The sequence below is a fragment of the Chiloscyllium plagiosum genome, unplaced genomic scaffold (genome assembly GCF_037043375.1).
Source record: "Chiloscyllium plagiosum isolate Xiang-an unplaced genomic scaffold, Cpla_swu_hap1 HiC_scaffold_10, whole genome shotgun sequence".
NCBI classification, from domain to species: domain Eukaryota; kingdom Metazoa; phylum Chordata; class Chondrichthyes; order Orectolobiformes; family Hemiscylliidae; genus Chiloscyllium; species Chiloscyllium plagiosum.
In genome coordinates this window covers 92,648,272-92,675,833 of record NW_028270148.1, presented here as the reverse complement: position 1 = coordinate 92,675,833, position 27,562 = coordinate 92,648,272, and the positions used below count along the sequence as shown (strand labels likewise).

The following is a 27,562-nucleotide window of genomic DNA, read 5'->3' as shown; positions in this document are numbered from 1 at the left end:
GGACGGTGTTTGTGAGGCCGACAACCTGATCATGGCGAGTTCGGGGAGGAAGCGCATCCTGAAGGAGGAAGACATCTCCAAGGTGGAGTTCGAGACAAGTGAGGAGGTCGATGTCACTCCCACGTTCGACACCATGGGTTTGCGGGAGGACTTACTGCGGGGGATCTACGCGTACGGTGAGTGCGGCCTAGACTGTCAGGCAGCCTCACGATGGCTTCTCGATGGAGCGGCCAACGATGCCATGATGCTGAGGTGATTGAAACCAGGGTCCCGGCAGGCTCGGAGTACAGGGCCTCAGACTGCGGCCTTGTTGGTGTGCAGCCTGTTCACACCTCTGGGGCCAGAGCGCTTATGTTATAGGCCCGGGCCGCAAACCCATCTCCATCTCCTTGTCTGCGTGTATTGAGTGGACAGTGCTCTCGCTTCGGAGCCAGTGGCTCCAGCCCCATTCCCGTAATGACGATCACAAAATCCAGGCTGACAGTCTGGAGCAGTGTGGACTGGGTGCAGCATTGTTAAAGGTATCATCATTTGTAAACCCATGGGAATATAAAAACCCTATGGGACTATCACCTACATTGTGACCCATAACTATATCAACCAATAGCATTTAAAAATTGGTTTAATCGTTATCTCATTGTGTGGAACCTTGCTAGGTGTTGTGTGGACCTTTGGATGACATTTTAAAAAGTACTCTGGCTGCAAAATAGACTTGAAAACGCTATGCTTATAAAAGACTAAACAACAAAGACAGTGACAGGCGTATTGGTGCTCCACAAGTAGCTGGTTTACCTTTACACTGAGGTTGATGCTTCAGTAGGACCCAAGTCACTTAAGGTGTTTGAGGATCAACTTAAAATGTGATCTGTCCCTTTGCCCACAGAGTGCATTTTATTCATATGTTAATTTTAAGATTTAAACTCAAATCTGACACAAATACCTTAAAATATCCAAGACAAAAAAGGTTTTTCTCAGATCTTAGTTTGCTCCTGTTGCCTGCCTCAAAATAGCTTTTCCTTAAATTCTTTAGCCCATGTTGATTCTTCCACCTTGGTTTCATAGAACTGCAAGCTGAAGAATTAGTCCTATGTCTGATAAAGAATTATACTATACGATTAATTTTCATACAGTCCTCCTACTACAATAAAGTGTCATTTTTATCATTACAAATGTAAATTAAACTGTGCAGTTGTCACTAGAAAACATGCATGTAAGTAAATAATGCAGATATGAAGTTCTTAGGCAACAAAAAAGACCAACTAGTGATATAACTGCCATGGTTGGAATCCCTGAATTCATACATCATCATATGCGTATTCTAAAAACTGTGTCTTGGGTAGCTGTGATCGACTTAATTGCCATCTAATGTACAATGATGTACTGTATCTTGGTCATTTGTGTTCAAAGTGTCACGCAGATAACTGGACCCACTTGCAGGTTAGTCTTTTCATCGCTCATTCGGTTGATCCCCTCTCCACACTGCCAGCATGTCCCTTCCTACAGCTGGAGTGAGACATGTTTGAGCAACTCCGATATGAATCAGTATTTTAGAACATAGGACATTACAGCACAGGACCAGGCCCTTCGGCCCATCATGTCTGTACTGACCATCGTGCATTCTAAATTAATCACATTTTCCTGCATATGTCATCCCCGTCTTCCCTGTCTGTTGTTATGGCTATCTGTTATGTCTGAAACCTTGCTAATAAATTTGCCTTTGCCACCTCCCCTGGCAGTACATTCCACACACCTTTATTTTATATCACATTTTAACATAATTCAAATAATTTGCCTTGTGATTGTGCTCTGCTGTTAGATATCACGGTACAGGTGTGGGAGAAAGCTCATTTGGATTGTGAACATTTGCAAGAAATTATTAGGATGCATGACCTGTTGCTGACTGTAAGTAAAGTAATCATAGTCCCAGAGGACAGCAGGGCTGCGCTCTCTCATTGGAGAGAGATGACTATGGTAGTTTAACATGAGTGTGACTACCCCTCAGGTGAGAGGCACAGTTGAAAAGGTGGGACCTTCATGATAACCTCAGCTGGGACAGGAATTGAACCTCTGCTGTGAGCATCACTGCATCACAAAGTAGCCATCTAGCCAACAACCATAAAGTAATTCAGTACTGATGAAGTGTAACTACCTATTGCTATGTGGGGCACATAGTTTTATAATTAAAATGATCATAGTCATATAGCACAGAAACAGATCCTCTGGTCCAATTCGTCCATGCTGATCAGTAGGAAGGATGTTATGTTGGAAAGGGTGCAGAAAAGATTTTAAGGATGTTACCACCACTGGAGGATCTGAGTTATAAGTAGAGACTGGAGAGGCTGGGACTTGTTTCTCTGGAGCATAGGAAGTTATGGGGTGATGCATATATAAGGTGAATAGCAAAGGTGTTTTCTGTAGGGTAGGGAAATGCAAAACTAGAGGACATAATTTTAAGATGAGAGGAGAAAGATGTAAGAGGGACCTGAGGGATAACATTTTCAAAATGTGGTACTTACCTGTATATGGAATGAACTGCCAGAGGAAGTGGTAGAGTTATAACATTTAAAAGACATTTGAACAGGTAGATGAATAGGATTTAAAAGAATGTGGGCAAAACTGAAGTGGGATGGAAAGATTGTCTTTGGAGAAACTGTGAGCAAGTTGAGCCTATATGCATTGGAGTTTAGAAGAATTAGAAATAATCTTATTGAAACCAAAAATTAGGGGAGGCCCTGACACAGCAGATATTGAGAGGAGGTTTGCCCTCACTGGGGAATTTACAAGGGTGCAGAGTTTTGTAATAAGAGTTTTGTATTTAAGGCAAAGATGAGGTGAAACTTTTCTTATTGAATGATAGAACAGGCTCCGTAGGCTAAATGACAAACTGCTGTTGAATCCAGGAGCTCCATGTTTCTGGTTTTCTCTGGCAACAATGATATAAAATCATTCTGCTATTCTGATAAACACTACATATGCAGAAATGCACAGAGGATTATGACATGCTGCATATATAATGTCTGGAATATCTAGTAGCATAATTTCTAAAGGCAATGCAAGTCTGACTCTGCTGATGCTTTTCCTGACATGAGGCCATATCTCCATGATTCACTTTTCATACACTGGTTTTGTAGCATGTGAACACTTACGGTAATAGTTCCTGAAGACTCTGGGTGGATATGGCTTCCTGCTGAGGGCTCTACTTCGTCACTTTGCGTTTTGCTGCCTGTCATGTCTCTTTCCTTTAGAATCATCCTTAACTTGCCAGAAGATACATGTTAAGAGCTTCATAGAGAGCAGTAACATTTAATGAGAAATTTAAACACCTAATGATTTACTGCTAGAATTACACTGCAAGATATAAGGTTTTTAAAAAAACCGACTTTGTTGTACATATTAAGACAAGGCAAGCACACTACCATTATACTATAGTTTGTCAAGATGTGTAATCAAGAGTTCATATCCAGTCTCCCTTTTTACTGCCTAATTCTGCAATCTTGAGGGTTCATTTACCTCTTTGGCTGGAACCAAAACAAGAATGCCAAAGCTGCCTAGAATTCTCTTTGACTTTTCCTTAGTTTGCTAGCTATTCTGCAATCTGCGATAAATATGGAACGTGCTGCCAGAGGAAGTGGCAGAGAGAGGTGCAATTACGACATTTAAAAGAAACTAAGACAGGTACATGGATAGGAATGGTTTAGAGAAATATGGGCCCAATGCAGGCAAATGGGACTAGTTCAGTTTAGGAAACATTGTTAATATGGACAAGTTGGGCCTGCATCTGTGCTGTAAGACTCTAAATGAGGATCCTTAAGTTTGCTTGCGGCTGACTGTGCAACATTTCTACAAAACATTGTAACTGTTGACTTAAGTTCTGAGGAAGGGTCACTGAATCAAAATGTTAAATCTGTTTTCTCTCCACAGCCACTGCCAGACTACCTGATTTTCACCAGCAGTTTCTGTTTTTATAAATGCTGGCTTCTTAGCTCAGCCTTGAACTTTATTGTTTTAATATTTAGCCATTTCAAAATCAGGAACATCCAGGTTCCTTTTTGTCTCTATCCTCTTTCTCTTTGGGCAAAAGCAGCTTAATTTCGTAAAGTCAGAAAGTGTTGGTAAAACTCAGCAGGTCTGGCAGCATCTGTGGAGAGAGAAATAGTTTAATGTTTGGTGGTGTGTAATGAGGTAGACTTGGTTAGGGAGCTTAAGGTGAAGAAACCGTAAGGGTACAGTGACCATACAATGATAGAATTCACCCCACAGTTTGTAAGGGAGAAGCTGAAATCCGTTATAACAGACTTTCGATTGAGTAAAGGTAAGTACAAAGAAGAGCTGGCCAGAGTTGATTGGAAGGGGAACTATCAGGGAGGGCAATGGACTAGCAATGACAGGAGTTTCTGGGGCTAACTCAGGAGGCGCAACAGAAATCTATCCCAAGGAAGAAGAAGCACATTAAAGGGAAGGCTGAAGCAACCATGGCTGGTAAGGGAAGTCAGGGACAGCATAAAAGCAAATGAAAACGCAAGTAGTGTGGTGAAGATTAGTAGGAAGCCAGAGGATTAGGAATCTTCTAAGACAACTCAAAAAAGCAATAAGCTGTGGAAGAAAATTAAAATGAGGGTAAACCAGCTAGATTGAAAGAGTTTTTAGATGTACAAAGGTAAGAAGAGAGAAGCAAGAATTGACATTAAACTGCTGGAAAATGAGGCTGGAGAAGTAGTAATGGAAACAAAGAAATGGGGGAGGAACTGAATAGGTATTTTGAATCAGTCTTCATGGTGGTAAACACCAGTAGCATACCAGAACTTAAGAGAATTAGGGGCAGAGGTGAGTGGCCATCACTATGGTGAAGGTGCTGGGGAAGCTGAAAGGTGGATAAATCAACCTGACCAGATGAACTACACCCCAAAGTTCTGAACGAGATAGCTGAGGAAATAATGGAAGTATTGGTGTTGATCTTTCAGGAATTACTGGAGTCAGGGTTGGTCCCGGACGACTGGAAAATGCCTATTGTGACATCCCTATTGAAGAATGGAGAGAGGCAAAAGACGGGAAATTGTAGGCTGGTTTGCCTGACCTTGGTCATTGGTAAAATTTTGGAGTCTGTTATTAAGGATGAGACTGCACAGTACTCAGAAATATATAGTAAAACGGGGCTGACTCAGCCTGGCTTTGACAAGGGGAGGTCATTCCTGACAAATCTGTTAGAATTCTTTGAAAAAGTAATGGGTACTTTGGACAAAGGAAATCCAGTGGAACTGATCTATTTGGATTTCCAGACGGTCTTTGGCAAGCTGTCACACAGGAGGCTGCTAAATAACACAAGAGCCCATGGCGTTATGGATAGAGGATTGGCTAACTGACAGAAGGCAGAGTTGGGGTGAACCATTCTTTTTCAGGACGGCAATTGATGATTAGTGTAGTCAAGGACGACTCTTTAGAACTGAGATGAGGAAGAACTCCTTCAGGCAGAGGATGGAGAATCTGTGAAACTCATTGCTGCAGAAGACAGTGGAGGCCTAGTCATTGAGTGTCTTTAAGGCAGTGATATGTGTAGGTTCTTGATTACTAAGGAAATCAAATATTACAGGGAGAAGGCGGGAGAATGAGGTTGAGAAATGTTTCAGCCAAGATCAAATGGCAGAGCAGTTTTGTTTGGCCAAATGGTCTAATTTGCTCCTTTTGTTTTGTGGCCTTCACTTACAGTTGAAATAGCGCAGTGCTTTTTTTGTGGACTACCCCTTTCTAAAATTTCTTTTTTTTTTGGCATTCAGGAACAAATAACAGGCTAATAGTTGAACAACAATTGAAAAATTGAGATATGGTAACAAATAGACAGAAATTTGCTGACCTTGTTGATCATTGGGGATCTGGTTGCAGAGCAGATTGAAAATGTGGCATAGGTTGATAGCATGCGCAGTTGCTTTAGACTATGCAGTGTGAAGATACTATTGTTAGTGTTTTAGGAATTTGAACTTGTGATGAATGAATGGCAACAAATGCTTCAAGGCAGGATCATGTGGGATTTAGAGGAAAACTGCATCTGAAAGTACTTTTCTAGGTGTAGAGGAGAATAGTTTTAGGAGATACTGCTCGAGAAACCTTGTAAATTCCTGTTACTTGTTGCAAATGGGTAACACTGAAGGAAGAGGAATGATAAAAATTACTGTCTTAATAAATGTTGTTTTGTGATTTGTGTAGCAATTGTATTCCTCAAACTGCTTGTCATTAGTTACAATCTACAGTACTGTTGTCGACTGTGAATGCAACACCTGATTCTGATTTGAAAATCAGATGTGCCCTGGAATTAAGTTTTCAACTTTTGGTGTGTGAACTTTAGCATTTATTCAAACAATTTCTATTTGTATGCTGATTCTTAATTTTTGCATGTGCTTTTAAAAAAGGAAAAAGTCTTTCAGTGGCCATAAATGATCATAAAATGTTATCTGGCCAATACATGGTGATGGTTGTCAAATATTGGCTGCATTAGCGTGTACAATTAGCCTGTATTGGGCTATGCCTCTGCATGCGTGGGGACCATTTTGGTGTTCAAAATACTATTTGATTTGGTGTTCAAGATACCAGTAATGTACTATACTGGTACTATTTAATAGCAATTATACCAGGGTGCAAAATGAGGAGCTACAGATGTGACCCTTTACTCTAGCTTTATCCCACAGTCTAACTTATTACAAAATTTAAATTTAGAACTGATACATGGAACTGATACATATTTTACTTCTTGTAGGCTTTGAAAAACCATCAGCAATTCAGCAAAGGGCCATCAAGCAAATAATCAAGGGGAGAGACGTCATTGCTCAGTAAGTTTAACATTTGTAAGGTCTAGCATTGCATGTTTTAAATTGTCATCTTAGGGGGCAGTCTTTCATGATCAAGAATTGCTTGCTTCTGCTCTGGTTCACTGGGTTCTTAAGTGGCTGAGAAATGCAAAGTGTGTTCTGTATACACTGTCATATATGAGCAGGTGGTACTTGAAGATTTGGATTATGGGGTGTTGGTGCTCAATTCAATGTCTCAATTTTACCTCAGCATGTTCTTGATGAAATCTTTTGAGGTATTTGGTGCCTCCCTGAATGAACCTTCTTCACTTTGGTCAGTCATGAGCCAATGGCTCCCATGAGTTGGCATGGATGTTTTACCTCTTCTTGAATGTCGCTGAAAGGTTTCCTGGGAATCTGAGTGTGGCCAGGTTCTGAGAAGAACAGTAGTTTTGAAAGTCTGATGTTAAACAAGTGAACCATGTATCCTGAACAGCAGTGTTGTTTTTGAGTGATCACTGTTTCTATACTGAGCTTAGTTGGCTTGTTAATGGATTCTGCTATTGGATTGTCTGTCTTAACACCAGAGTCTGAGCATCTTGAAGATAATGCTAGTGATACTTCTCCAACATTTTGCCCTTTTTTAAATTCATTTGTGGGACATGGGCATCCCTAACTAGCCAGTACTTGAATTAGTTCTATTGTCACATACTCAAATGGATACAGTGAAAAGTTTATAAGTTGCCACTTACAGCACCATCTTAGATACAAAGGTACCAAGGCACAATCCTTAGATACAGAATAGAGAAATGAAGAAAAAGTTACATTTCCGCTATATACAGTATGACCATGGGTCAGAAAGAAACAAGAAGCAAAGTTAAAAAGACAAACATCACAGTCTCTCCAAAGGCTGTCTGCAGCAGACTACTGGTGTGCACCATGCTGGGACACTATCCCAGCTCCTGCACCAGGCTACGACCGTCGTACTCCCACAACAGGCTGCTACTCTCACCCTGATTTATTGCCCTTGTCCTTGAGAAAGTGGTGGTGAGCTGCTGCCTTGCACTTCTGCAGTCCTGTGCTATAGTAAACCCACAATGCCATTAGGGAGGGAGTTCCAGGATTTTGACCCACTGCATGCTGTAGTTTGTCGAAATGTCCAAACCATTACAAAAGCACGGGGATCACTGCTGTTGGTAGACTATTAACCTAATCTCAAGTCAGAATTCCTGGTCCTAATTTTTTTTTCCCCTCTATTAGTTGAAGGCTGAATTGGCACATTGGAGGTGGTGATGAATATCATTAGTCTTTGTCTGCCTCTGTTGAGAGGAGGCTTCCAATGGTCCACATTTCCAGGTGGTTGTCTTGATCTTAATGGATGGAGACAAGCATAATGTTTGTAAACGGTTTCATTGTGATTTACAATTTACTTTTTTACTCTAGATCCCAGTCTGGTACAGGGAAGACTGCAACATTCTGTGTGTCGGTATTACAGTGCTTGGACATTCAGGTAGAATTTACTAACAGATAATCTGGTTATTTCCTCAGAAATTGATTTATATTCAAAACTTTCTGCTTTATTTCTTTGCTTATACCATTGTTTTCAGTACTGAAGAGAACGTTATGTAAAGTTGTTTTAATCAGTTCTGAAGCCACGCAATGTTCAGCTAGCAATTCACAATAGAATGTCATAATCTTGTTTTTAATGGATTTTTAAAATTTAGGTTCGTGAGACCCAAGCTTTAATATTGGCACCAACTCGGGAACTTGCAGGGCAGATACAGAAGGTAAGAATTATACATGTTACAAGTCTGTCTTTATCATTAGAACTGAGTGACAAATGCTAGTTCACAACCTGCTGAAGAATCATTTTCAATTTGAGTTCATAAAAAAGGTCCTCTGTCTCCAAAACCTTTGTAAGTATACGGGATTGACCTGTAATAAAGGTTAGGTTGATTTATTAAGTAGCAATGAACCAGTGGCCCTAACTGTAACTTGAATTGGAAGATATGATTCCAGAATGCCACACAATAAAAATGGAATTTAACCTTCTTCTGTTGTGCAAATCAATGTTTCTGGCCTTTACTATAGTTATGTCACAATATATCTTTTCTGAGATAAATACAAGGCTACAGTTGTTGTGTGATATTAATTCAAGGGTACATTCCTGATTGTACTGTTGATTTTCTTTTTTGTTCGACTAAGTTACACTTTCTCTCGTGGTGCATTGAAGAATGCATTGTGTAACTTGGTAGATCACAGACATGCTGAGTTTGCTGAACTCCGCTTGGGCAGAAATGGGATATTAAAATTGATGTTGGTCCTCCTGAGTGCTGCAAGAGTAACTTCTGATTGCAAACCAGTGGCCCTTTCTGGGAAGTGCTCACATAAATGGTAGAGTTCTACAGCACATTAAAAGGCCCTTTAGTCCATCAAGTCTGCACTGGTCAAAAGTATTTACTTAACTGTGGTAATCCCATTTGAATGTTTGGTGAGAACTGATGGGATTTGCTATTACACCATGCATAAATTGAATCCTACATCCCAGTAGTGTTGGGATGAAAAAGTGAAATGCAAGTGAAAATGTAGGATGTCTGTTTACAGTAATCCTACCTCTGATGTTTAACTGTACATTATGTAGGTGGAAGCAATAGTCTAAATAAATAGTCTTTTTAACATTTATATATTGGTGTTATTGTACAATGTATTTCAGTGTGAAATCAAAGTATTCTGGTCTTTTGCAACATTTTGACTTTGAATATAATAAAAATTTATGTCATTATAATAAATTTCAGAATCTAAAGATATCACAAAATGCTCCATGGCCAATTAATTAACTCTCTCTTCTTTAAATGTAGTTACTATTTTAAGGAAGTGTGGTGGCCATTTCATGCATAGTAAAGTCCCATAGGCTACAGAGAGATAATTGACCCAGTTTCTTTTCTGGAAGAATGAATGGAGGGTGGGATATCGGAAAAACTGTTGAGCATGTCTTTTCAATAGAGTCATAAGATCTTTTGCTTCTCATCCACCATATTGCAAGTTTTATCATAGCAGACTCTACAGAAAGTTTGAAAGAGGAATCTAAAAATATTCAGTAGATACAGATGGGGAACATGTCTGTAGCATCTGCTAGTCCCACTGAATCTCCATATGCTAAGTTCCTAGCTTTAGAATTGAGTGCAATGTTTGGTGCCATTTTAATGTTGTCAGTATCTTGTGTCTATACATCAGGTCCTCCTTGCTCTTGGTGACTATATGAATGTACAATGCCATGCTTGTATTGGAGGTACCAATGTTGGAGAAGACATTCGGAAGTTGGACTATGGACAGCATGTAGTTGCTGGTACTCCAGGGCGTGTATTTGGTGAGAACTTGTTTTGCCCTTCATTTTAAAAAAAATCATTGCTAAATGTTCAATTCTCTTGATCAAGATGGTCTAATAAAATGTTCATAAACAGGTAATATAATTTGAAAATTTTATAAACCATAGAGTAAAAGAGCTAATTAGTTTTGTCACTTATGTTCATTCTATAAGTAAAAATGGAATTTTGTGATATAGAATTGGGTCATTTAGTCTGTCAAACTTATGCTGAATTACTGAGTCTTTTCAGATATTAATGGGAGCAGAGTTGAGAGTGTGGTACTGGAAAAACTCAACAGGTCAGGTAGCATCCGAGGAGTAGGAGAATCAACATTTCGGACATAATTCCTGATGAAGGGCTTATGCCCGAAAAGTTGATTCACTTGCTCCTCGGATGCTGCCTGATCTGTGCTTTTCCAGTATCACACTCTCCAACATATGCAGTCCTCACATTCTCCTAATTAATGGGCACAGACCAGCAAAATATTAACCAGGACACCAAATAAACAGTCCTGATCTTATTCAGATCTTACAGATCTGCAGATCACTGAATAAACAACCATAAGCCTTTTTTTTTGGTATCCACTAGAGAGTTTAATATCTCATCCAAAGATCACATCTTCAGAAGTGGGTATTTTAGTATATATGGAAGTTTAATGTCAGTCTAAAGATTTGGTCTTGAATTTCTGGAATGAAGCTTCAACAACTTCGTTATGTGTAAAGAACATCGCTAAGCTATGGCTAACAGTACCATAAGTCAAATGTAGCACATTACCTACATGTGACTAATAGAATTTAATGATTTCATATTTATCGAACATGTCATATTGCATGTGTAGATCCATCAGTATGGTCATTACATGAAAGCATTTTGTCAGCAGTATTAGCTCCCCATTTAAACTTCAAATTTACATGTTGAGGTTTGTGGTTTCTTATTATCACCCATTTATTTCAACGATTCCCAGGAAAAGGAAACAGTGCTCAATCCTTTGAGTATAGGATTGGGATGTCACGTTGAGATTATACAGGACATTGGTGAGGCTTCTTCTGGCAGACTGTGTCCAATTCTGGTCGCTTAATTATAGGAAGGATATTAAGCTGGAGAAGATTCAGAAGAGATTTATCAGAATGTTGTCAGGTATGGAAGGTTTGAGTTATAAAGAAAGGCTGGGACCTTTTTCACTGGAGCATAGATGGTTGCGAGGTGAGCTTTATAGAAGTTTATAAAATACTGAAGTGTATGGATAAAGTTAATGGTAGCTGTCTTCCCTCTAAGATGGGGGATTTCAAGAAGAGGGAGCACATTTTTAAGGGAAGAGGAGAGAGATTTTAAAAAGGCACTAAGGGCAAATGTTTTTTACAGTGGTTCGCATGTGGAATGAACTTCCTGAGGAAGTAGTTTAAAAGACATTTGGAGGGATATGGGCCAGGAGCAGGCAGGTGGGAATAGTTTAGTTTGGAATTCTGTTCGGCATAGACTGGTTTGACCAAAGGGTCTTCATGCTGTACCATTCTACAACGGATGTAAGTCCTCTCCAAACAGTTGATCTTGCTAATTATAGGTCAATAAATATTGTTCTCAACTGCCCCCATATTTTCAGTGAGCAAATATCTGCCAAAATCTGAGTAACATGATGGATTGTTGTGTGTCTTGTAATGGAGCATTTCTGGACTCCACGTTAGCTGTTTTCTCTTCAGAGGTGCTGCCAGACCTGAGTTTCTCCAGCAATTTTTGTTTCTGTTTATTTCATATTTCCAGTATCCAGTTCTTTGTTTTAATTTCCTATAATTTTATCCAGAGCATATATGCAAAACTTTTGATTGTTGTGTCTTCATCCATGATTTGCCAGTCCGTGGAAAGTGATCCTGACCATGGTTTGTGTTTTTACAGATATGATCCGAAGGCGAAGTTTGAGGACACGTGCCATCAAAATGTTGGTTCTTGATGAAGCAGATGAGATGCTGAACAAAGGTACCTGATCCTTAAATTCTAGCATCAGTTGGAATAGCTTGGCTTGTAATCTCTTTGAGTATAGAAGCCAAGATCTAACCAATGCATAAAAGTATAAAGGGTTTCAGTTTGGTCAAAGAAGATAAAATACTTTCTCTGATGCAGCAAGTCCAAACAGCAGGCATGTCTTCATATTAGAACGACGTTATTAGGGAGCATGATCAGGATCCCCTTCACTCAAAGCATACTGGAAAAGTTTGATAGTTGAAAATACCAAGTAACTAGTAGTCTTTATGTTTTGTTTTCTGAGGAGTTTGGCTGGGTGCCAAGTAAAGTTCCCTCTAAGCTTTCACAAGAACTCAAGCAGTTGTAGTAAAGAATATGACCCAACGAGCCTTCTCTGCCACTGCTTGGCATTTTGAATAATAATTGTGCCACACAAATGACAAGACAATAGACAATAGGTGCAGGAGTAGGCCATTCAGCCCTTCGAGCCTGCACCGCTATTCAATATAATCATGGCTGATCATTCCTAATCAGTATCCTGTTCCTGCCTTATCTCCATAACCCTTGATTCCACTATCTTTGAGAGCTCTATCCAACTCTTTCTTAAATGAATCCAGAGAGTGGGCCTCCACTGCCCTCTGGGGCAGAGCATTCCACACAGCCACCACTCTCTGGGTGAAGAAGTTTCTCCTGAGCTCTGTCCTAAATGGTCTACCCCGTATTTTAAGCTGTGTCCTCTGGTTCGGCACTCACCCATCAGTGGAAATATGTTTCCTACTGCCAGAGTGTCCAATCCTTTCATAATCTTATACGTCTCAATCAGATCCCCTCTCAATCTTCGAAACTCAAGGGTATACAAGCCCAGTCGCTTCAGTCTTTCAGTGTAAGGTAATCCTGCCATTCCAGGAATTGACCTAGTGAACCTACGCTGCACTCCCTCAATAGCCAGAATGTCTTTTCTCAAATTTGGAGACCAGAACTGCACACAGTACTCCAGGTGTGGTCTCACCAGGGCCCTGTACAGCTGCAGAAGCACCTCTTTGCTTCTATACTCAATCCCTCTTGTTATGAAGGCCAGCATGCTATTAGCCTTCTTCACTACCTGCTGTACCTGCATGCTTGCCTTCATTGACTGGTGTACAAGAACACCCAGATCTCTCTGTACTGCCCCTTTACATAAATTGATTCCATTGAGGTAGTAGTCTGCCTTCCTGTTCTTGCTACCAAAGTGGATAACCATACATTTATCCACATTAAGCTGCATCTGCCATGCATCTGCCCACTCACCTAACTTGTCCAGGTCACCCTGTAATCTCCTAACATCCTCATCACATTTCACCCTGCCACACAGCTTTGTATCATCAGCAAATTTGCTAATGTTATTGCCGATACCATCTTCTATATCATTAACATATATTGTAAAAAGCTGCGGTCCCAGCACGGATCCCTGCGGTACCCCACTGGTCACTGCCTGCCATTCCGAAATGGAGCCGTTTATCACTACCCTTTGTTTCCTATTAGCCAACCAATTTTCAATCCAATCTAGTACTTTGCCCCCAATACCATGCGCCCTAATTTTACTCACTAACCTCCTGTGTGGGACTTTATCAAAAGCTTTCTGAAAGTCCAGGTACACTACATCTACTGGATTTCCCTCGTCCAACTTCATAGTTACATCCTCAAAAAATTCAAGATTAGTCAAGCATGATTTCCCCTTCATAAATCCATGCTGACTCTGTCCTATCCTGTTACTGCTATCCAGATGTGCAGTAAGTTCATCCTTTATAATAGACTCCAGCATCTTTCCCACCACTGAGGTCAGACTAACTGGTCTATAATTTCCTGCTTTCTCTCGCCCACCTTTCTTAAAAAGTGGTATAACATTAGCCACCCTCCAATCCTCAGGAACCGACTCCGAATCTATTGAACTCTGGAAAATAATCACCAACGCATCCACGATTTCCCGAGCCACCTCCTTCAGTACCCTGGGATGCAGACCATCAGGCCCCGGAGACTTATCAACCTTCAGACCTAACAGTGACCAACTCCAAGAAGAGAAAGTCTAACCATCACCCCTTTTGACATTCTTTGGTACTACTGTCACTGAATCCCCCACTATCAACATCGCTGGAGTTACCATTGACTAGAAATTCAACTGAACTCTCCACATAAAACACACTGGCTACAAGAGCAGGTTGGAGTGTAGGAAGACAGTGGCAAGTAACTCACCACCTGTCTCCCTAAACCCTGTCCCATCATTTACGAGGTATAAGTCAGGAGTGAGATGCGATACTCCTCGTGCCAGATAGGTGCAGCTTGACACCATCCAGGTCAAAGCAGTCTGCTTGATTGACATCACATCTACAAACGTGAATTCCCTCCTCCACTGATCAGTAGCAGCAGTGTGTACTATGAACAAGATGCACTGCAGAAATCATAAAAGAACCTTTTGACCACTTTGATGTAAGAGGACAAGGGCAGCAAGTACATCTCTATGACTCTAAGTACATGGGAACGCCATCACCTCAAGTTCCCCTCCAAGCCACTGTCATTCCTGACTTGGAAATGTGTTGCCATTTCTTCACTGTCAATGGAGCAAGATTCTGGAATTCCCTCCCTAATGGCATTGTGGGTCAACCCACAGCAGGTGGAGTACAGTTCAAGAAGGCAACTCACCACCACCTTTTCTAGGGCAACTAGGGATGGGCAATAAATGCTGGCCAGCCAGCAATGCCCATATTCCAAAAATGAATGAGAGAAGAGCTCAATATCATTGCTGCTTTTTGGCTTCAACTCCACTTTCTGCTCCTCGGGTGCTGCCTGAACTGCTGTGCTTTTCCAGCACCACTCTAATCTAGAATCTGGTTTCCAGCATCTGCAGCCTTTGTTTTTACTTAGTTGACTTTAACCCTACTGCAAACCTTCTTGCAAGGATGCCTGCCTTGAAGAAGTTTTCCTCCTCTCTCTACAAGAATCTCAGGGAGTCCCTATCCCACTGCAACTCCCAGGTCATTGCCTCTGCCCTGAAGCTCTTCAACCATGTCCTGACCTCATTTCCCCTTCCCTCATCTCCCCCAGCTCCAAACCTCCAGCTCAGCATTGTTCCCATGACTTGTCCTACTTGCCTATCTTCCTATCCACTCCACCCTTCTCTCTGACCTATCACCTTCATCCCCACCCCCATTCACCCATTGTACCCTTTGCTACCTTCCCCCACCCTCCTCCCTGACCTATCACCTTCATCCCCACCTATTGTACTCTGTTACTTTCTCCCCACCCCCACCCTCCTCTCATTTATCTCTCCACCCTGCAGGCACTCTGCCTGTATTCCTGATGAAGGCTTTTGTTTGAAATGTCGATTTTCCTGCTCCTCAGATGCTGCCTGAACTGCTGTGCTTTTCCAGCGCCACTCTAATCTAGAATCTGGTTTCCAGCATCTGCAGCCCTTGTTTTTATTTAGTTCTATACTCATGTCTATATTCCTTGATTCCCTTTGACACCAAAAATCCATCTAGACCAGCCTTAAACTGTATTCTGTGATGGAAACAATGCAATCTCCCGGGGCTGAGAACACCAAATATTCACGACTCTTTGAGTGAAGAAAATTCTCCTTGTTTCAGTCTTAAATGATCAGTCCCTTATTCTGAGAGGTTCCCCATGTTTTATATTCCCTGACCAACAGAAATCATCTCAACATCTGCCCAATCAAGCCCCTTCAGGTTTTTGCTTGTATTAATGAGATCATCCCTCATTCTTTTAAATTTTTGAGATTATAGTTTTTTATAGCTTCTCATCAGAGAGCATTCCCTGCATCATGTGGACTAAACTGGTGAACCTTGTCTATACCACCTCCAATCCAAAGATATCTTTTTGCAAATGTCAAGACCAAAACTATACATGGCACTTTAGATGTAGTTTCACCAAAACCTTGTATAACTCTGTACTCTAGTCCCCTAAGCATAAATACCAACATACTATTTACCATCATAATTGCTTATGAACATGCTAACTTCCTATGTACTTTACATGAGCATATCCAATTCTCTTTAAACATCAACATTTATAGGTTTTGTGCTTCTTTGTAAAAGTCTGTATTTCTATTCTTAGAAATAAAGTAAATAGATTCACGCTTTCCTTCATTGTAATTTGGTTGCTACTTATGTAACGTGTCTATATCTCTTTGCAGTCATTGTTTTCTCCCCTTAACTTACACTTAGACGGTAGATATATTACTCTCTGCCCCTTCGTTTAAGTCATTAATGTAGATTATACAAGCTGAGATCTCAGCTCTGCCCCTTGTGATGCTTCACAATCACTGCTTGCTGGAATGAGAGTATCTCATTTATGTCCACACTCTCTTTCCTGTCTGTTATTGTGGTTGTGTGTATGTTCGCCGAGTTGGAAAGTTGATTTACAGGCGTTTCGTCTTCAGTGACACCTTCAATACTTTGGACCCTCCTGTGAAGCATTGCAGTACTGTCTCTTCTGGAGATTATTTGGTTCAGTTTCTGCTGCTTCTGGTTGCTGGTTCCAGTTATTCGTTGTCGTGGCCAGTATATTGGGTCTCGGTCAATGTGCTTGCTGATGGAGTCCGTGGCTGAGTGCCATGCATCTAGAAATTCTCTGGCTGTCCTCTGTTTGCTTGTCCTATGATCATTTGTGTTCTCCCAGTTGAATTTGTGGTCCTTGTCATCTGTGTGTATGGCTACCACGGACAGCTGGTTGTGGTGTTTAGTGGGTAGTTAGTGTTTGTGGATGCAGATTGGTAGTTGTCTACCTATTTGTCCTATACAGCAATTCGTGCCATCTCTGCATGGAATCCTTTAAATTACGTTAGTTTTGCACATGATGGGCAAGGGGTCTCTAGTCCTGTGAGTTGTTGTCTGAGCGTGGCTGTTGGTTTATGGGCTGTCATGGATCTGAGTGGTCAGAGAGGTCTGGCTGTCAGTTTCAAGACTTTTTTTATGTAAGGTGTCATGGCTAGTGAGTTAGGTCATGGCATGTCCTCATCACATTGTCTGTTAGGTATCTGCAGATGTAATTGTGGGATACCCGTTATTGGCAATACTCTGTAGAGGTGTTCTTCTTCTTCTTCTTCCCTTCATAGGTCAGGAGTGCTGCAGAATTTTGTAGCCTTTTTGAATAGAGTCCTAATGCAGCTTCTCTTGTGTATCTCTGTTTTTCATAAATTTCCTCACTTTTCTTTAGCCCATAAGCTATTGTCTATTTCTGGATTGAAACCTGTATCTCCTGCTGCAGAGATATCCACAATTATTTGCTCCGTGCCTCTGCCTTTTCTTCACTCATCTTTGCTTAGGAACTAATGTTTAATTTAGAAGCTCATCCTTTTCTTATACTTGTGTAAGCTTTTACAGTCTTTTTTTATATTTCTGGGTAGTTTATTCTTTCTTTCTAACTTTACCCTTTTTATTAATTCTGTTGGTAACCCTTTGCTGATTTCTAAAACACTTGGCTCGGTGGTTAGCACTGCTGCCTCACAGCGGCAGGGACCCAGGTTTAATTCCATCGTCTGGCAACTGTCTGTGTGGAGTTTGCACATTCTCCCCATATCTGTGTGAGTTTCTTCCCACAGTCCAAAGATGTGCAGGTTAGGTAGATTGGTTGTGCTAAATTGCCCATTGTGTCTGGGGGTGGGTAGGTTGGGTGGATTGGCCATGGTCGAGGAAGGTGCAGGGTTACAGAGATAGGGTGGGGCGAGGTTAGTCTGGGTGGGGAGCTCTTCAGAGAGTGGATGTGGATTTGTTGGACGAATGGCCTGTTTCCACACTGTAGGTATTCTATGCATTCTATTGTATACTCTCAATTCTCTGACCTATTACTTTGTTTATACAATATTACCAGCTGTTTTGACATAACTATTCTTAAATGAGCCACAGGTGAGTCAGTGGAGCTGAGTTTTTGATTTTTTAAAATTGAGTATACTTTTGTTGACATTGAATTTAAAAAAAATTGTTCTCTGCTATATGGGATTAGCTTTAAGATTGTTGTTTGCATTTGGAGTATATCACTTTCTAAGTTACCTTGAAATTCAATGGTATTATTAATCAACCAGGCCTCATTACACGATACTAGATCTGAAGTTGTTTTATTCCTGGTTGGTTCTGAGAAACTGTCATTAAAACATGCTGCAACATTATTATCTAGAGTATTCTTGTCAGTAGGATTGTCCCAGTCTATATGAAGATGAAAGTCTCCCACAATTATCTCATTGTTTTTGTTAATAATTTCTTGGTTAATACTGTGTCTAATGTTGCAACTGCTGTTAGAAGACCTATAACCTGTTTCTTGTGTTTTCTTACTCTTACTGTTTCTGGTATGCACCTAAATTTATTCTACTTATTGGTCTTCTGAGACCTGATCCTTTCTCACCAATACACCTCTGTATGTTATGCTTTACTATCTCTGCTATCCCTGTTTGCCATTCTACACGTCTCTCCAAACTTTGTGCACCTGGAATATTTATTTCCTACCTTTGATTACCTTAGTGCCATGCCTCTGTAATGATAGCTCAATGTTGATAATTTATCTCTATTTTTTGCCATTAGAATAAGGAACCTTTCATTTTTAAACCTCCGTTTTCTGAAATGACCCTTTTTGCTGATTTGTATTAAATCCCTTGCTCACTCTCCTTGTTTTTACCCACATCGCTATAGTTTTCCTTTCAACCACATCAGTTATACAGTTAGCCAGGATATTATGTCAGCATGGTTCAGTTGGAGCCCATCCCAAAAGAATAGCTCAATCTTCTATGACTATTAATGCCGGTCCCCATGAATCAAAATCTTTTCTTCCAACCCCACTCTGAAACATGTGTTTAACTCTGTAATCTGCTTGACCATTTTCCAATTAGCATATGTCTTGGGTAACAATGCAGAACTGGCCACCTTTGTTCTGCATTTTAATATGTATTCCAATGCCTCTGATCTTCTTAACAGGACTTCATTCCTATTTTTAATCTATGGTGGCTCCTAATGAACCACAACAACTGTATCTTCCCCTTTCACATAAAATACTGCTCCAGTTAGGAAGCAATATTCTTAATGAGCTAGGCGATGCAACTATGTATATTCCCCTGACTATACTGCCCCCTCACTCCACATTGCTCGTAACTCCAGCCATTTGAATGGCATCCTTCAGTGTGCTGCATGATCAATCTGCTGATCCTCATCCCCATAAGTAACAATTACATTGTGTCTGTCTGACTCTAAGGCGCACACTCCTGTCTCTGTCCATTGACTGACTCTAAGTTTCACCTAATCTAAGGGGTGTTACTGCCTTCTGGAACAAAGTATCCAGGTACTGTACCTCTTCCTCCAATGCCTGTAAGTCAGGCCTCTAGTTCAATTCTGAACCAAAGTTGTGTAAGTGGAAACACTTACTGGATATGTTTTCCTGGGACGTCAGTGCATTTCACAAGTTTCCACAAACTGCAGTCAAAGTAAATATATTTTATTAATGAATGAATTAATTGTTTTACATTGCTAAAGTCATATGTCGAAAAATGCAGTTCCCTCGCTTGGATGATGATAAAGGTTAAAAATGATAATAAATAAATGATGAGGTTGCTTTTAAAAAAAAAAATGGAGCTTCTCTTTTCCCTGTGCTCCAGATTCTAATGTGAACTAAATTTGCACAATTACATGCTTCATCCATATCTTGGGGACATACTCCTGATTTTGTGGCCTTTTAATGACCATTTGTGGCCTGATGATTTGAATGCCTATGTTTTTAAACACTCTCTTTAGCATTGCTGTGCACACGTAATATGTCACACTCATTTTCTCAACTGTGAATGTCTTGGGTTGATAACTTTGTGCGGTTTACAAGGAATAGTGGTATCGAGACATGTAGTGCAAAAATGGGTAGATGGAATTTAGGTGTAGAAATGCCACATCTAATTGTATGTGGAACTAGCTCAGTGGGTCAAATGGCCTGTTCCTATGTTTGTATTCCTTCATTAACTTGTTATCCTTTTCTCTGCCATATTTTGCCCAAAGGATTGCAGTAAATAAGATGGTTATTCAATTTGCCTCTGTATTAAACATATATCACATCATATAAGAACTAATGTTTGGTTCTTAGTTCCATTTATTCTGAATATTGTGTGTATATTTTGTGTACTAAGTTTTTTTTTGATGCTCTTAAATTGTTTTAAATAAATATTTTGAAATGTTTATGTTTGTTAAGATAAAATGTCCATTTGTTTATTTAATCCAGAATTTCATTTTGTGTTGAATTATACCATGAAAGATGAGTTGATTTAAAGTATTATCTTAAAGCCACTCTGAGGTGTTTATATAGTGTGTCTGGCAACAATTGTTAACTTTGTCTCTTGAATTTAGGTTTTAAGGAGCAGATCTATGATGTCTACAGGTATTTACCCCCAGCCACACAAGTAATTCTGATCAGTGCAACACTGCCACATGAAATCCTGGAAATGACCAATAAGTTCATGACTGATCCGATCCGAATCCTTGTCAAACGGTATGCTGTTTGTTGTTTCTGTACTAATAAAGGCATCATTTCAAGTTCCTGTAGAACTTACTGTGCTCGGAGCCTCTGAATTGACTACAGTCTATTGCATGTTTTTAATTTATTGTAGTTAACTAAAACTTCAATTAATTCAAATTGTATCGTTTAACTTAGCTTTCTTTGTTCTTTTACTGAATTGAAATATACCGCTATAGTGTTCACTATGAGCTGCATAAATTAGGCCCATCTAGAAATTTCTGTTTACTATGCTACTATTTAATTTTTGTAAATTATTGCATGGTTAATGTAACTCATATTGCATACATTTCTTATTTTCTCATAGGGCTTTAAAAACCATTTTGCCTTACAGCACCAAATAGAATTCCCTAATTGACACGGGAGGCAAGTCCTTTGATGTCAGCTTTAAATGACCACATTTGAATAGAAATTAAATATGTAAGCTTGGAGTACAGTCTGTATATTTCTGTATCCCGCTGCTTCTAAACAGCCGTCTTGGAGAGCCAACACACTGCTGAGTCCTCCAGTGCACCAAGTGACAGCACCTCTCCACAGTGCACTGATTCAGTACTACACTGTTGTATGCTCAATAGTTTTTGAGCTGAAGTCCTGAAATGGGATTTGCTGCCAACTGAGCTAAGGTTTTCACTTAACGTATGAATTGCTTGTCGTTTATAAACGTCCAATCAGGATGTTATTTGCCTTCAACATTTTTTGGCTTCCAAATTTGTTTCCAGTGGCTCTTGTGCCTTTAGAATACAGAGTCTTGCATTAGTTATGTTCCAAATTTTAGAAATTATACCTTACTAAATATTAAAAATTGTTGTGTTGTCTCTGCTCTGGGCTTCAGAAATGGTTATGGCTACTTGTCAGTCCCACACAGCCTAGCTGAAATGGGCTGGCTCTGAACTAATGAACAAGAAACGTTTGTTCTATCTTGGTCTATGTAACTCAGTCATATGCCCACCTAGGCAGCAAGCCACACCAAAATTGGTAGAGTCGAGAATCAAGCTCCATTTTAAGTTCTGACAGATCTGTTTCTAGTTCACCCTTCATGTGCAAATTTACTGTGATGTGTTCAAAAGGCTGTTTTATGGGGTGGCATTATAATAGTTTTATATGTTTTACATTAGCTTAGACTTGGCCGAAAGAAGAATTAATGCCCTGTTTGGACAAGGTTTACATTAGGACATAAAGAACTTACTAACGTGAGGACCAGTGATGGAACTGAAGCCAGTAAAGCACAATCTTGCAGTTTCACTTTGATGTTCTTGTTTACAGTGATGAATTGACCTTGGAAGGAATCAAACAGTTCTTTGTAGCAGTTGAAAGGGAGGAGTGGAAATTTGATACATTGTGTGACTTGTACGACACACTGACCATTACTCAAGCTGTTATATTCTGCAATACAAAACGGAAGGTACCGAAAACATTTCTTATCCACCCATCATCTTAACTTGTATGAAAGGAATTACATTTAAGTAGTTGGGAGTTTGAGCTCATAATCAATCCTCCTTTTGAAGAAAACAAAAATTCTGAGCTCCGTTCTAAATCTACTGATCTTGTTGGGCAAAACAGTATTGGCTCAATTAGTTAGTCTTTGAATACACTTTCTTAAAAAACAAATTCGAAATATAAACTACGCCAAATCAGTGTTTACCACGGAGGGGAAAAGACATGGACTTCTTGTGAATAACATAAAATGCAGTACTGCTACCACACAACTATTGACAACAATGGATCATGTGATCAGACTGGGCAAGTCTGAGGTGGAATAAAATAGAGCCTGGGGCCAACATGAGAGTGTGTGGATCTATGTATAACAAGGAGTGGGTGTATGTGCTTCATTTTGAGTGCGAGACAGCATTAGCACAAATTTATTTTCCAGTATAATGGAGTGGTTGAGATTTTAACATAAAAGCATTGTTTTCTAAAGTATTAGATCAGGACTAAAGTGACTAGCTTTTATGTTTTCTTGGGGTAAGATTATCTGATTTGGGATGAAAATTAACAGCTATTTCCACACTGCATAAGAATTTCTTCCAGTTGGTAACACGTTTGAGGACTCCTGAGCGTTTAATTAGTGATTGCAAATCCCTGAAAGCAAGCGCCAGCCTCCTTTGCTGAGTTTAAGGTGACTAGTTTGCCACTTCGTCTGTACAGGGCACATTCCATTGTAATGTGCAGTGCTGTTTGTGTGTCTCCACCTTTGCATAAGGGGTTTATGTTAAGGCTGGTGGAGGTTGACTGCATGAAGATATTGTGTCCTGATGAAGGGCTTTTGCCCGAAACATCGATTTCGCTGCTCCTTTGATACTGCCTGAACTGCTGTGCTCTTCCAGCACCACTAATCCAGAATCTGGTTTCCAGCATCTGCAGTCATTGTTTTTACCTGCATAAAGATAATGGCCTGTCCTGCTTCTGTCTCGTGAGGAACACACTTGCTGTGGTGGTTTGCTGTTTGACACATGGTGTTTGTCACAAGAAACTTGCAACTTACAACTTTTCCCATTCCTTGATCAAAAAGATATTTGTTGAAAGAACTTGTTGAGGAAGGTTGAGTCGATAAAACGTGGAGCTGGAAAGGCACAGCAGGTCAGGCAGCACCGAAGGAACAGGAAGGTCGACATTTCAGGTTGGGACCCTTCATCCGGACTGGCTGAGGAAGATTGCTTATGTGGGGCTCTGAGATGAAAGATAAGCAGGAGTTGTGTTGAATAAGCCATTTGGAATGATAAGGAAAGCACCGATGGTTTCAACCAGTTGTGTTCTTTTGGCCAGCACATGTTCAGGGAGTGATGTTTGTTAAGATAGTAAGCTGGGGCAGGATGTTGAGCAGAGGGTTCCAGGTATGATGCATTTTGTTGCGTTAACTTGAATGTCAATAAGGTATGTGAGATGACCTTTGCCAAACATCTAATGTCTGTGGGTACACCTCAGAAGATTGAGAATGAGATTGGACAAAATACTAGGATTGGATATTTAAACAAAGAGATGTGAACATTATGTAGAAAAGGATGAGAAAAGTAAGTTAATTCTGAATATGTTCAGAAAGTGAAACAATAGGTGTCTTGGAATCACTCCGATGTCACAAAGAAAAAAACTTGTCTTGTATGCTATACATATAACACTATAAGCTCACAAGTTACTAATAAGTAAGTTAAGATGAGAATGTTTTGAAAACAATCATGAAACATTTTATAGTTTATAGAAAATATGCATTGCAAGCAGGATGTGGTCCTGCTGGGAGACGTGGTGAAAGTAGAAACCCATGGGATCCCAAGGGAATTTGGTTAGTTGAATCCAGAATTGGTTGCGTGTTGTGACTGGAAGTGTCTCCTGTGGAGCTCCACAGAGATCATTGCTGTTTATGGTCTCTATGAATGATTTAAACTTTGAATGATACAAAAATTGGTCCGGTGATAAATAGTGAGGAAGATAACCTTGGATTACAAGAGGTTTTAGATGGGCTGATCAGTGGAAAATGGAATTCATTCCAGATGAGGTGATGCATGTGGGCAGGACGACATACAATGAAAGGTAGGACTCTAGAAACCACCGAGGATTGTAGGGATCGTGGTGTGCATGTTTCACTGGTACCTTAAGGTAGAAGGACAGGTGGGATAAAGTGGTTAAGGAAGCATATGGGATACTTGCCTTTAATAGCAGCAGCTTATAATTGAAGTGCAGGGAGATTATTCTGGATCTACATAAAATGTTGGTTAGGCCACAATTAAAGTATTGTTTCAATTTTGTAATCTACATTTATAGTAAGGATGTGACTGCAATGGAGAGGGTGCAGGAAATTTACCAGGCTGTTGTCTGAGCTGGAGAGTTGTAGTGTTTTTTTTTGAGCAGAGAAGATGGGTGGGGGGGATTGTGACTGAGAAGCATAAAAATTGTTGTGGTATTAATTTGGTAGATAGGAAGAAATGTTCCCCTTGGTGGTGTGATTAATGACTAGAGATATAGTTTTAAGCTAAAGGGCAGGTGGTTAAGAGGGCACATGATGAGAAAAGTTTTAACCCAGAGGGTGGTGGGAATGTGCAACTGCAGCCTGTAAGGGTGGTAGACTCAGAAACCCTCAAAACATTTAAATATTTAATTTATACATTTTTGATGCAAAGCATACAAAAGTATGGACCAAGTGCTGGAAAATGGGATGTGAATAGTTTGGTGGCTGTTTTTGACTGGTAAAGACTTGATGGGTTGAAAGGTTTTTTAAAATGCCGTAGGCTTGTCTAACTAAAGAGTGCAGTAAAGAAAATAGACAATAACATAGTTAACTCCAATTAAGTTGTAGGTTCCTTCAAAATTTTAATGACTTAATTCATAGAACAAGCTCTGGAGTTCCTAAGGCATTGCTTTGTCTGCCTCTAAGTGAAAAGTTCTGCTGTACCATTTAATAGAACTTTGTTAATTTCAGATTCTGAGCAACATATTTTTTTAATTAAAAAGATCCATTATGGTGAAATAAAATTGTCCTCAATGGGGAAGTTAACAGTAAATAGCTTCCAATATTATTCTTCCATCTATAGGTGGACTGGCTCACTGAAAAAATGAGAGAGGCCAATTTCACAGTGTCATCAATGCATGGTGACATGCCACAAAAGGAGAGGGAGTCCATCATGAAGGAATTCCGTTCTGGTGCAAGGTGAGTCGTGTTTGAAATTGGATGTCTTGCTTATTATTTCTTCTACTACTGATCTAAAGATGAACTGTTCCTGCACTTGCTTTACAGTCGAGTGCTCATTTCAACAGATGTTTGGGCACGAGGATTGGATGTCCCTCAGGTCTCACTAATCATAAACTATGATTTACCAAATAACAGAGAGTTGTATATCCACAGGTAAGATGTCATGTTTTAAATTTATAATATATGCACTCTGGAACCTCCAGAACTTGTTGATCTGATTTTCTTTTTATGTGCTTTCTTGTATTTTGGTTTCTGTCTGATTCCTCATTCCTCAGTAAAATGACAGATCTTAATTCCCTTTCTTCATTGCTACCAATGAAAATCAATGTATCCCCCATTCCACCCTGTTCTCTTGTGTAGTATGGAACTTCGGATTGAAACCAAGTTATAGTAAATGGAAGAGTAAAATGATCTGCAAACATTTTCATTATTTGACAAAATAATTGCAAGAGGTGGCTAAACTACTATTTTAAATAGTATCTGGACACATTTTCAAAATATCTAATTATACCCAGTCCTCATAATTGACAAGGGATCGGGCACAGATTTCTTGTAGATACAATTCCTATGTGGTGCAAAGGACTGCAGACCAGATAAGACGATGGAGGGAGGGGGGGGGGGAAGCAAGATGGGGCCAACTTCACATGTCAGCAGGTGAGGACTGTGTTGTAAATTCTGAACCGAGTGAGTATCTCTTATAATTGGTTCAAGGTAATGTGGCAAATTATTTTGAATGCCATTGATTTGTTCCTCTGTTAATACTTGGAGCTGTTGAAGATGAGAGGATTCACCCCATTAAATCCCTTTACAGTATTTTTGATATGCCCTTGTGTTGTCAGGATTGGTCGATCGGGTCGATATGGCCGGAAAGGTGTGGCTATCAACTTCGTTAAGAATGATGACATTCGTATACTGCGAGATATTGAACAATACTATTCTACACAGATTGATGAAATGCCAATGAATGGTGAGCTCTGATTATAGTAAACTTTGGCTGGGTATTCAACATACAGATAAGACTGTGATAATCTACCATTATTTTTATCGATTAGTTTACCAAAAATAGGCCAGATAAGATGCATGAGCAGTTTGTGAACATAATTTAATAATAGTTCAAGTTGTTTTGTTCTGGAGTCCACTGACACCAACACAAAAACTTAGAACCGTTAGCCTGAGCTACAGTCTCCCCATTTAAAATGTCCCTGTATAAAATGGACAGTTACTTATCTGCCTGAAAATGGTGATTGATTAATTGGTTATTCATATTAATTAATATTGTGGTTCTGCTATGCTTGGGGAACTTAACTAATTGAAGGCCATTCAGGTTCCTTCATTTCTCCTTATAGGAATTTTTGAAAGCATTAAGTGTGCACAGCAGATTGCATATCATGCATTTTATTAACATTTTTTTCAATTTCTTTTTAACCTAGTTGCTGACCTTATTTGAAGGAAGTGAAAGACCAGAGGACCTGGATGGGCAGCGGATTGCATTTCTTCAGTTCAAAACAAACACTTCACATTATATAAGGATAAGGACCTTGTTTGTGTATCTCCTAGCTTTGTGAATTTTGGATCTTTCTTTCAGTACCATGTGGCTTTGTAAACCACTGTTATTAGTTTTTTTTTGTTAAACAGGGGATTACTAGGTTTTTATTTGCAATTATTAAGTACAGAATTTTGAACTCATCTGTAATTTTAGTGAAATACTATGTATGGATACCATTATCTTCATTAAAGTTTGATATTAATATCCTTTAACATAAGTCTGTAGTCATACATATTTTAAGTTTTCAGAAATGAAGGCACCAAGTCTTGTGGTCTCAATTAGGAAGGTCTGTAGTTAGTTACTTGCCATTTGATAGGTGTTGACATAAGAGAAGAGGGCCAGTTATATATGAAGTTTGTGTAGTGATCTTCATATCTTATTTATCCAATTTTTTTTCCTGAAAAAAAAACTTTGCAAAATACCTTTCTTGATTTGGGTGTTACTGATAAGGCCAACATGATTTCCTTTGGCTTTTCCTATTTTACTTGGGAATTGTCTCAATGCTGATTTGGCTAAAGATGGAGAACACTGACTAATCATCCATTCTTTTTTCGATCCTTTTCTTAAAAGAAAATATTACAACCACAACATTCCATTTGGTCTTGGGATTGCCAGTAATAAAGTAAACAGGAATGTTCATCACTCACCTCAACATATTACCTTTCTGCACAACAGGTGACCATACCATATCAATCTTTTCTCACCTTTATTC

At 39.7% G+C, this 27,562-nt stretch overlaps 1 protein-coding gene across 1 annotated transcript; it reads left to right on the top strand.

The window, feature by feature from the left end:
- Positions 1-27,067, top strand: eif4a3 (eukaryotic translation initiation factor 4A3). Its single transcript, XM_043696421.2, has 12 exons — positions 1-176; positions 6,746-6,818; positions 8,220-8,286; positions 8,501-8,563; positions 10,011-10,143; positions 12,032-12,112; positions 20,461-20,602; positions 21,890-22,028; positions 25,147-25,262; positions 25,350-25,457; positions 26,144-26,271; positions 26,735-27,067. The coding sequence occupies exons 1-12, from the start codon at positions 32-34 to the stop codon at positions 26,749-26,751; spliced, it is 1,212 nt and encodes a 403-aa protein (XP_043552356.1). The 5' UTR covers positions 1-31; the 3' UTR covers positions 26,752-27,067.
- The last annotated feature ends 495 nt before the right edge of the window (positions 27,068-27,562 follow it).

Coding starts and splice junctions, on each gene's coding strand:
- eif4a3 (XM_043696421.2), top strand. CDS start 32: ATGGCGAGTTCGGGGAGGAAGCGCATCCTGAAGGAGGAAGACATCTCC. Junction 12,113..20,460: donor AGATGAGATGCTGAACAAAG/GTACCTGATCCT, acceptor TCTTGAATTTAG/GTTTTAAGGAGCAGATCTAT. Junction 20,603..21,889: donor ATCCGAATCCTTGTCAAACG/GTATGCTGTTTG, acceptor TCTTGTTTACAG/TGATGAATTGACCTTGGAAG.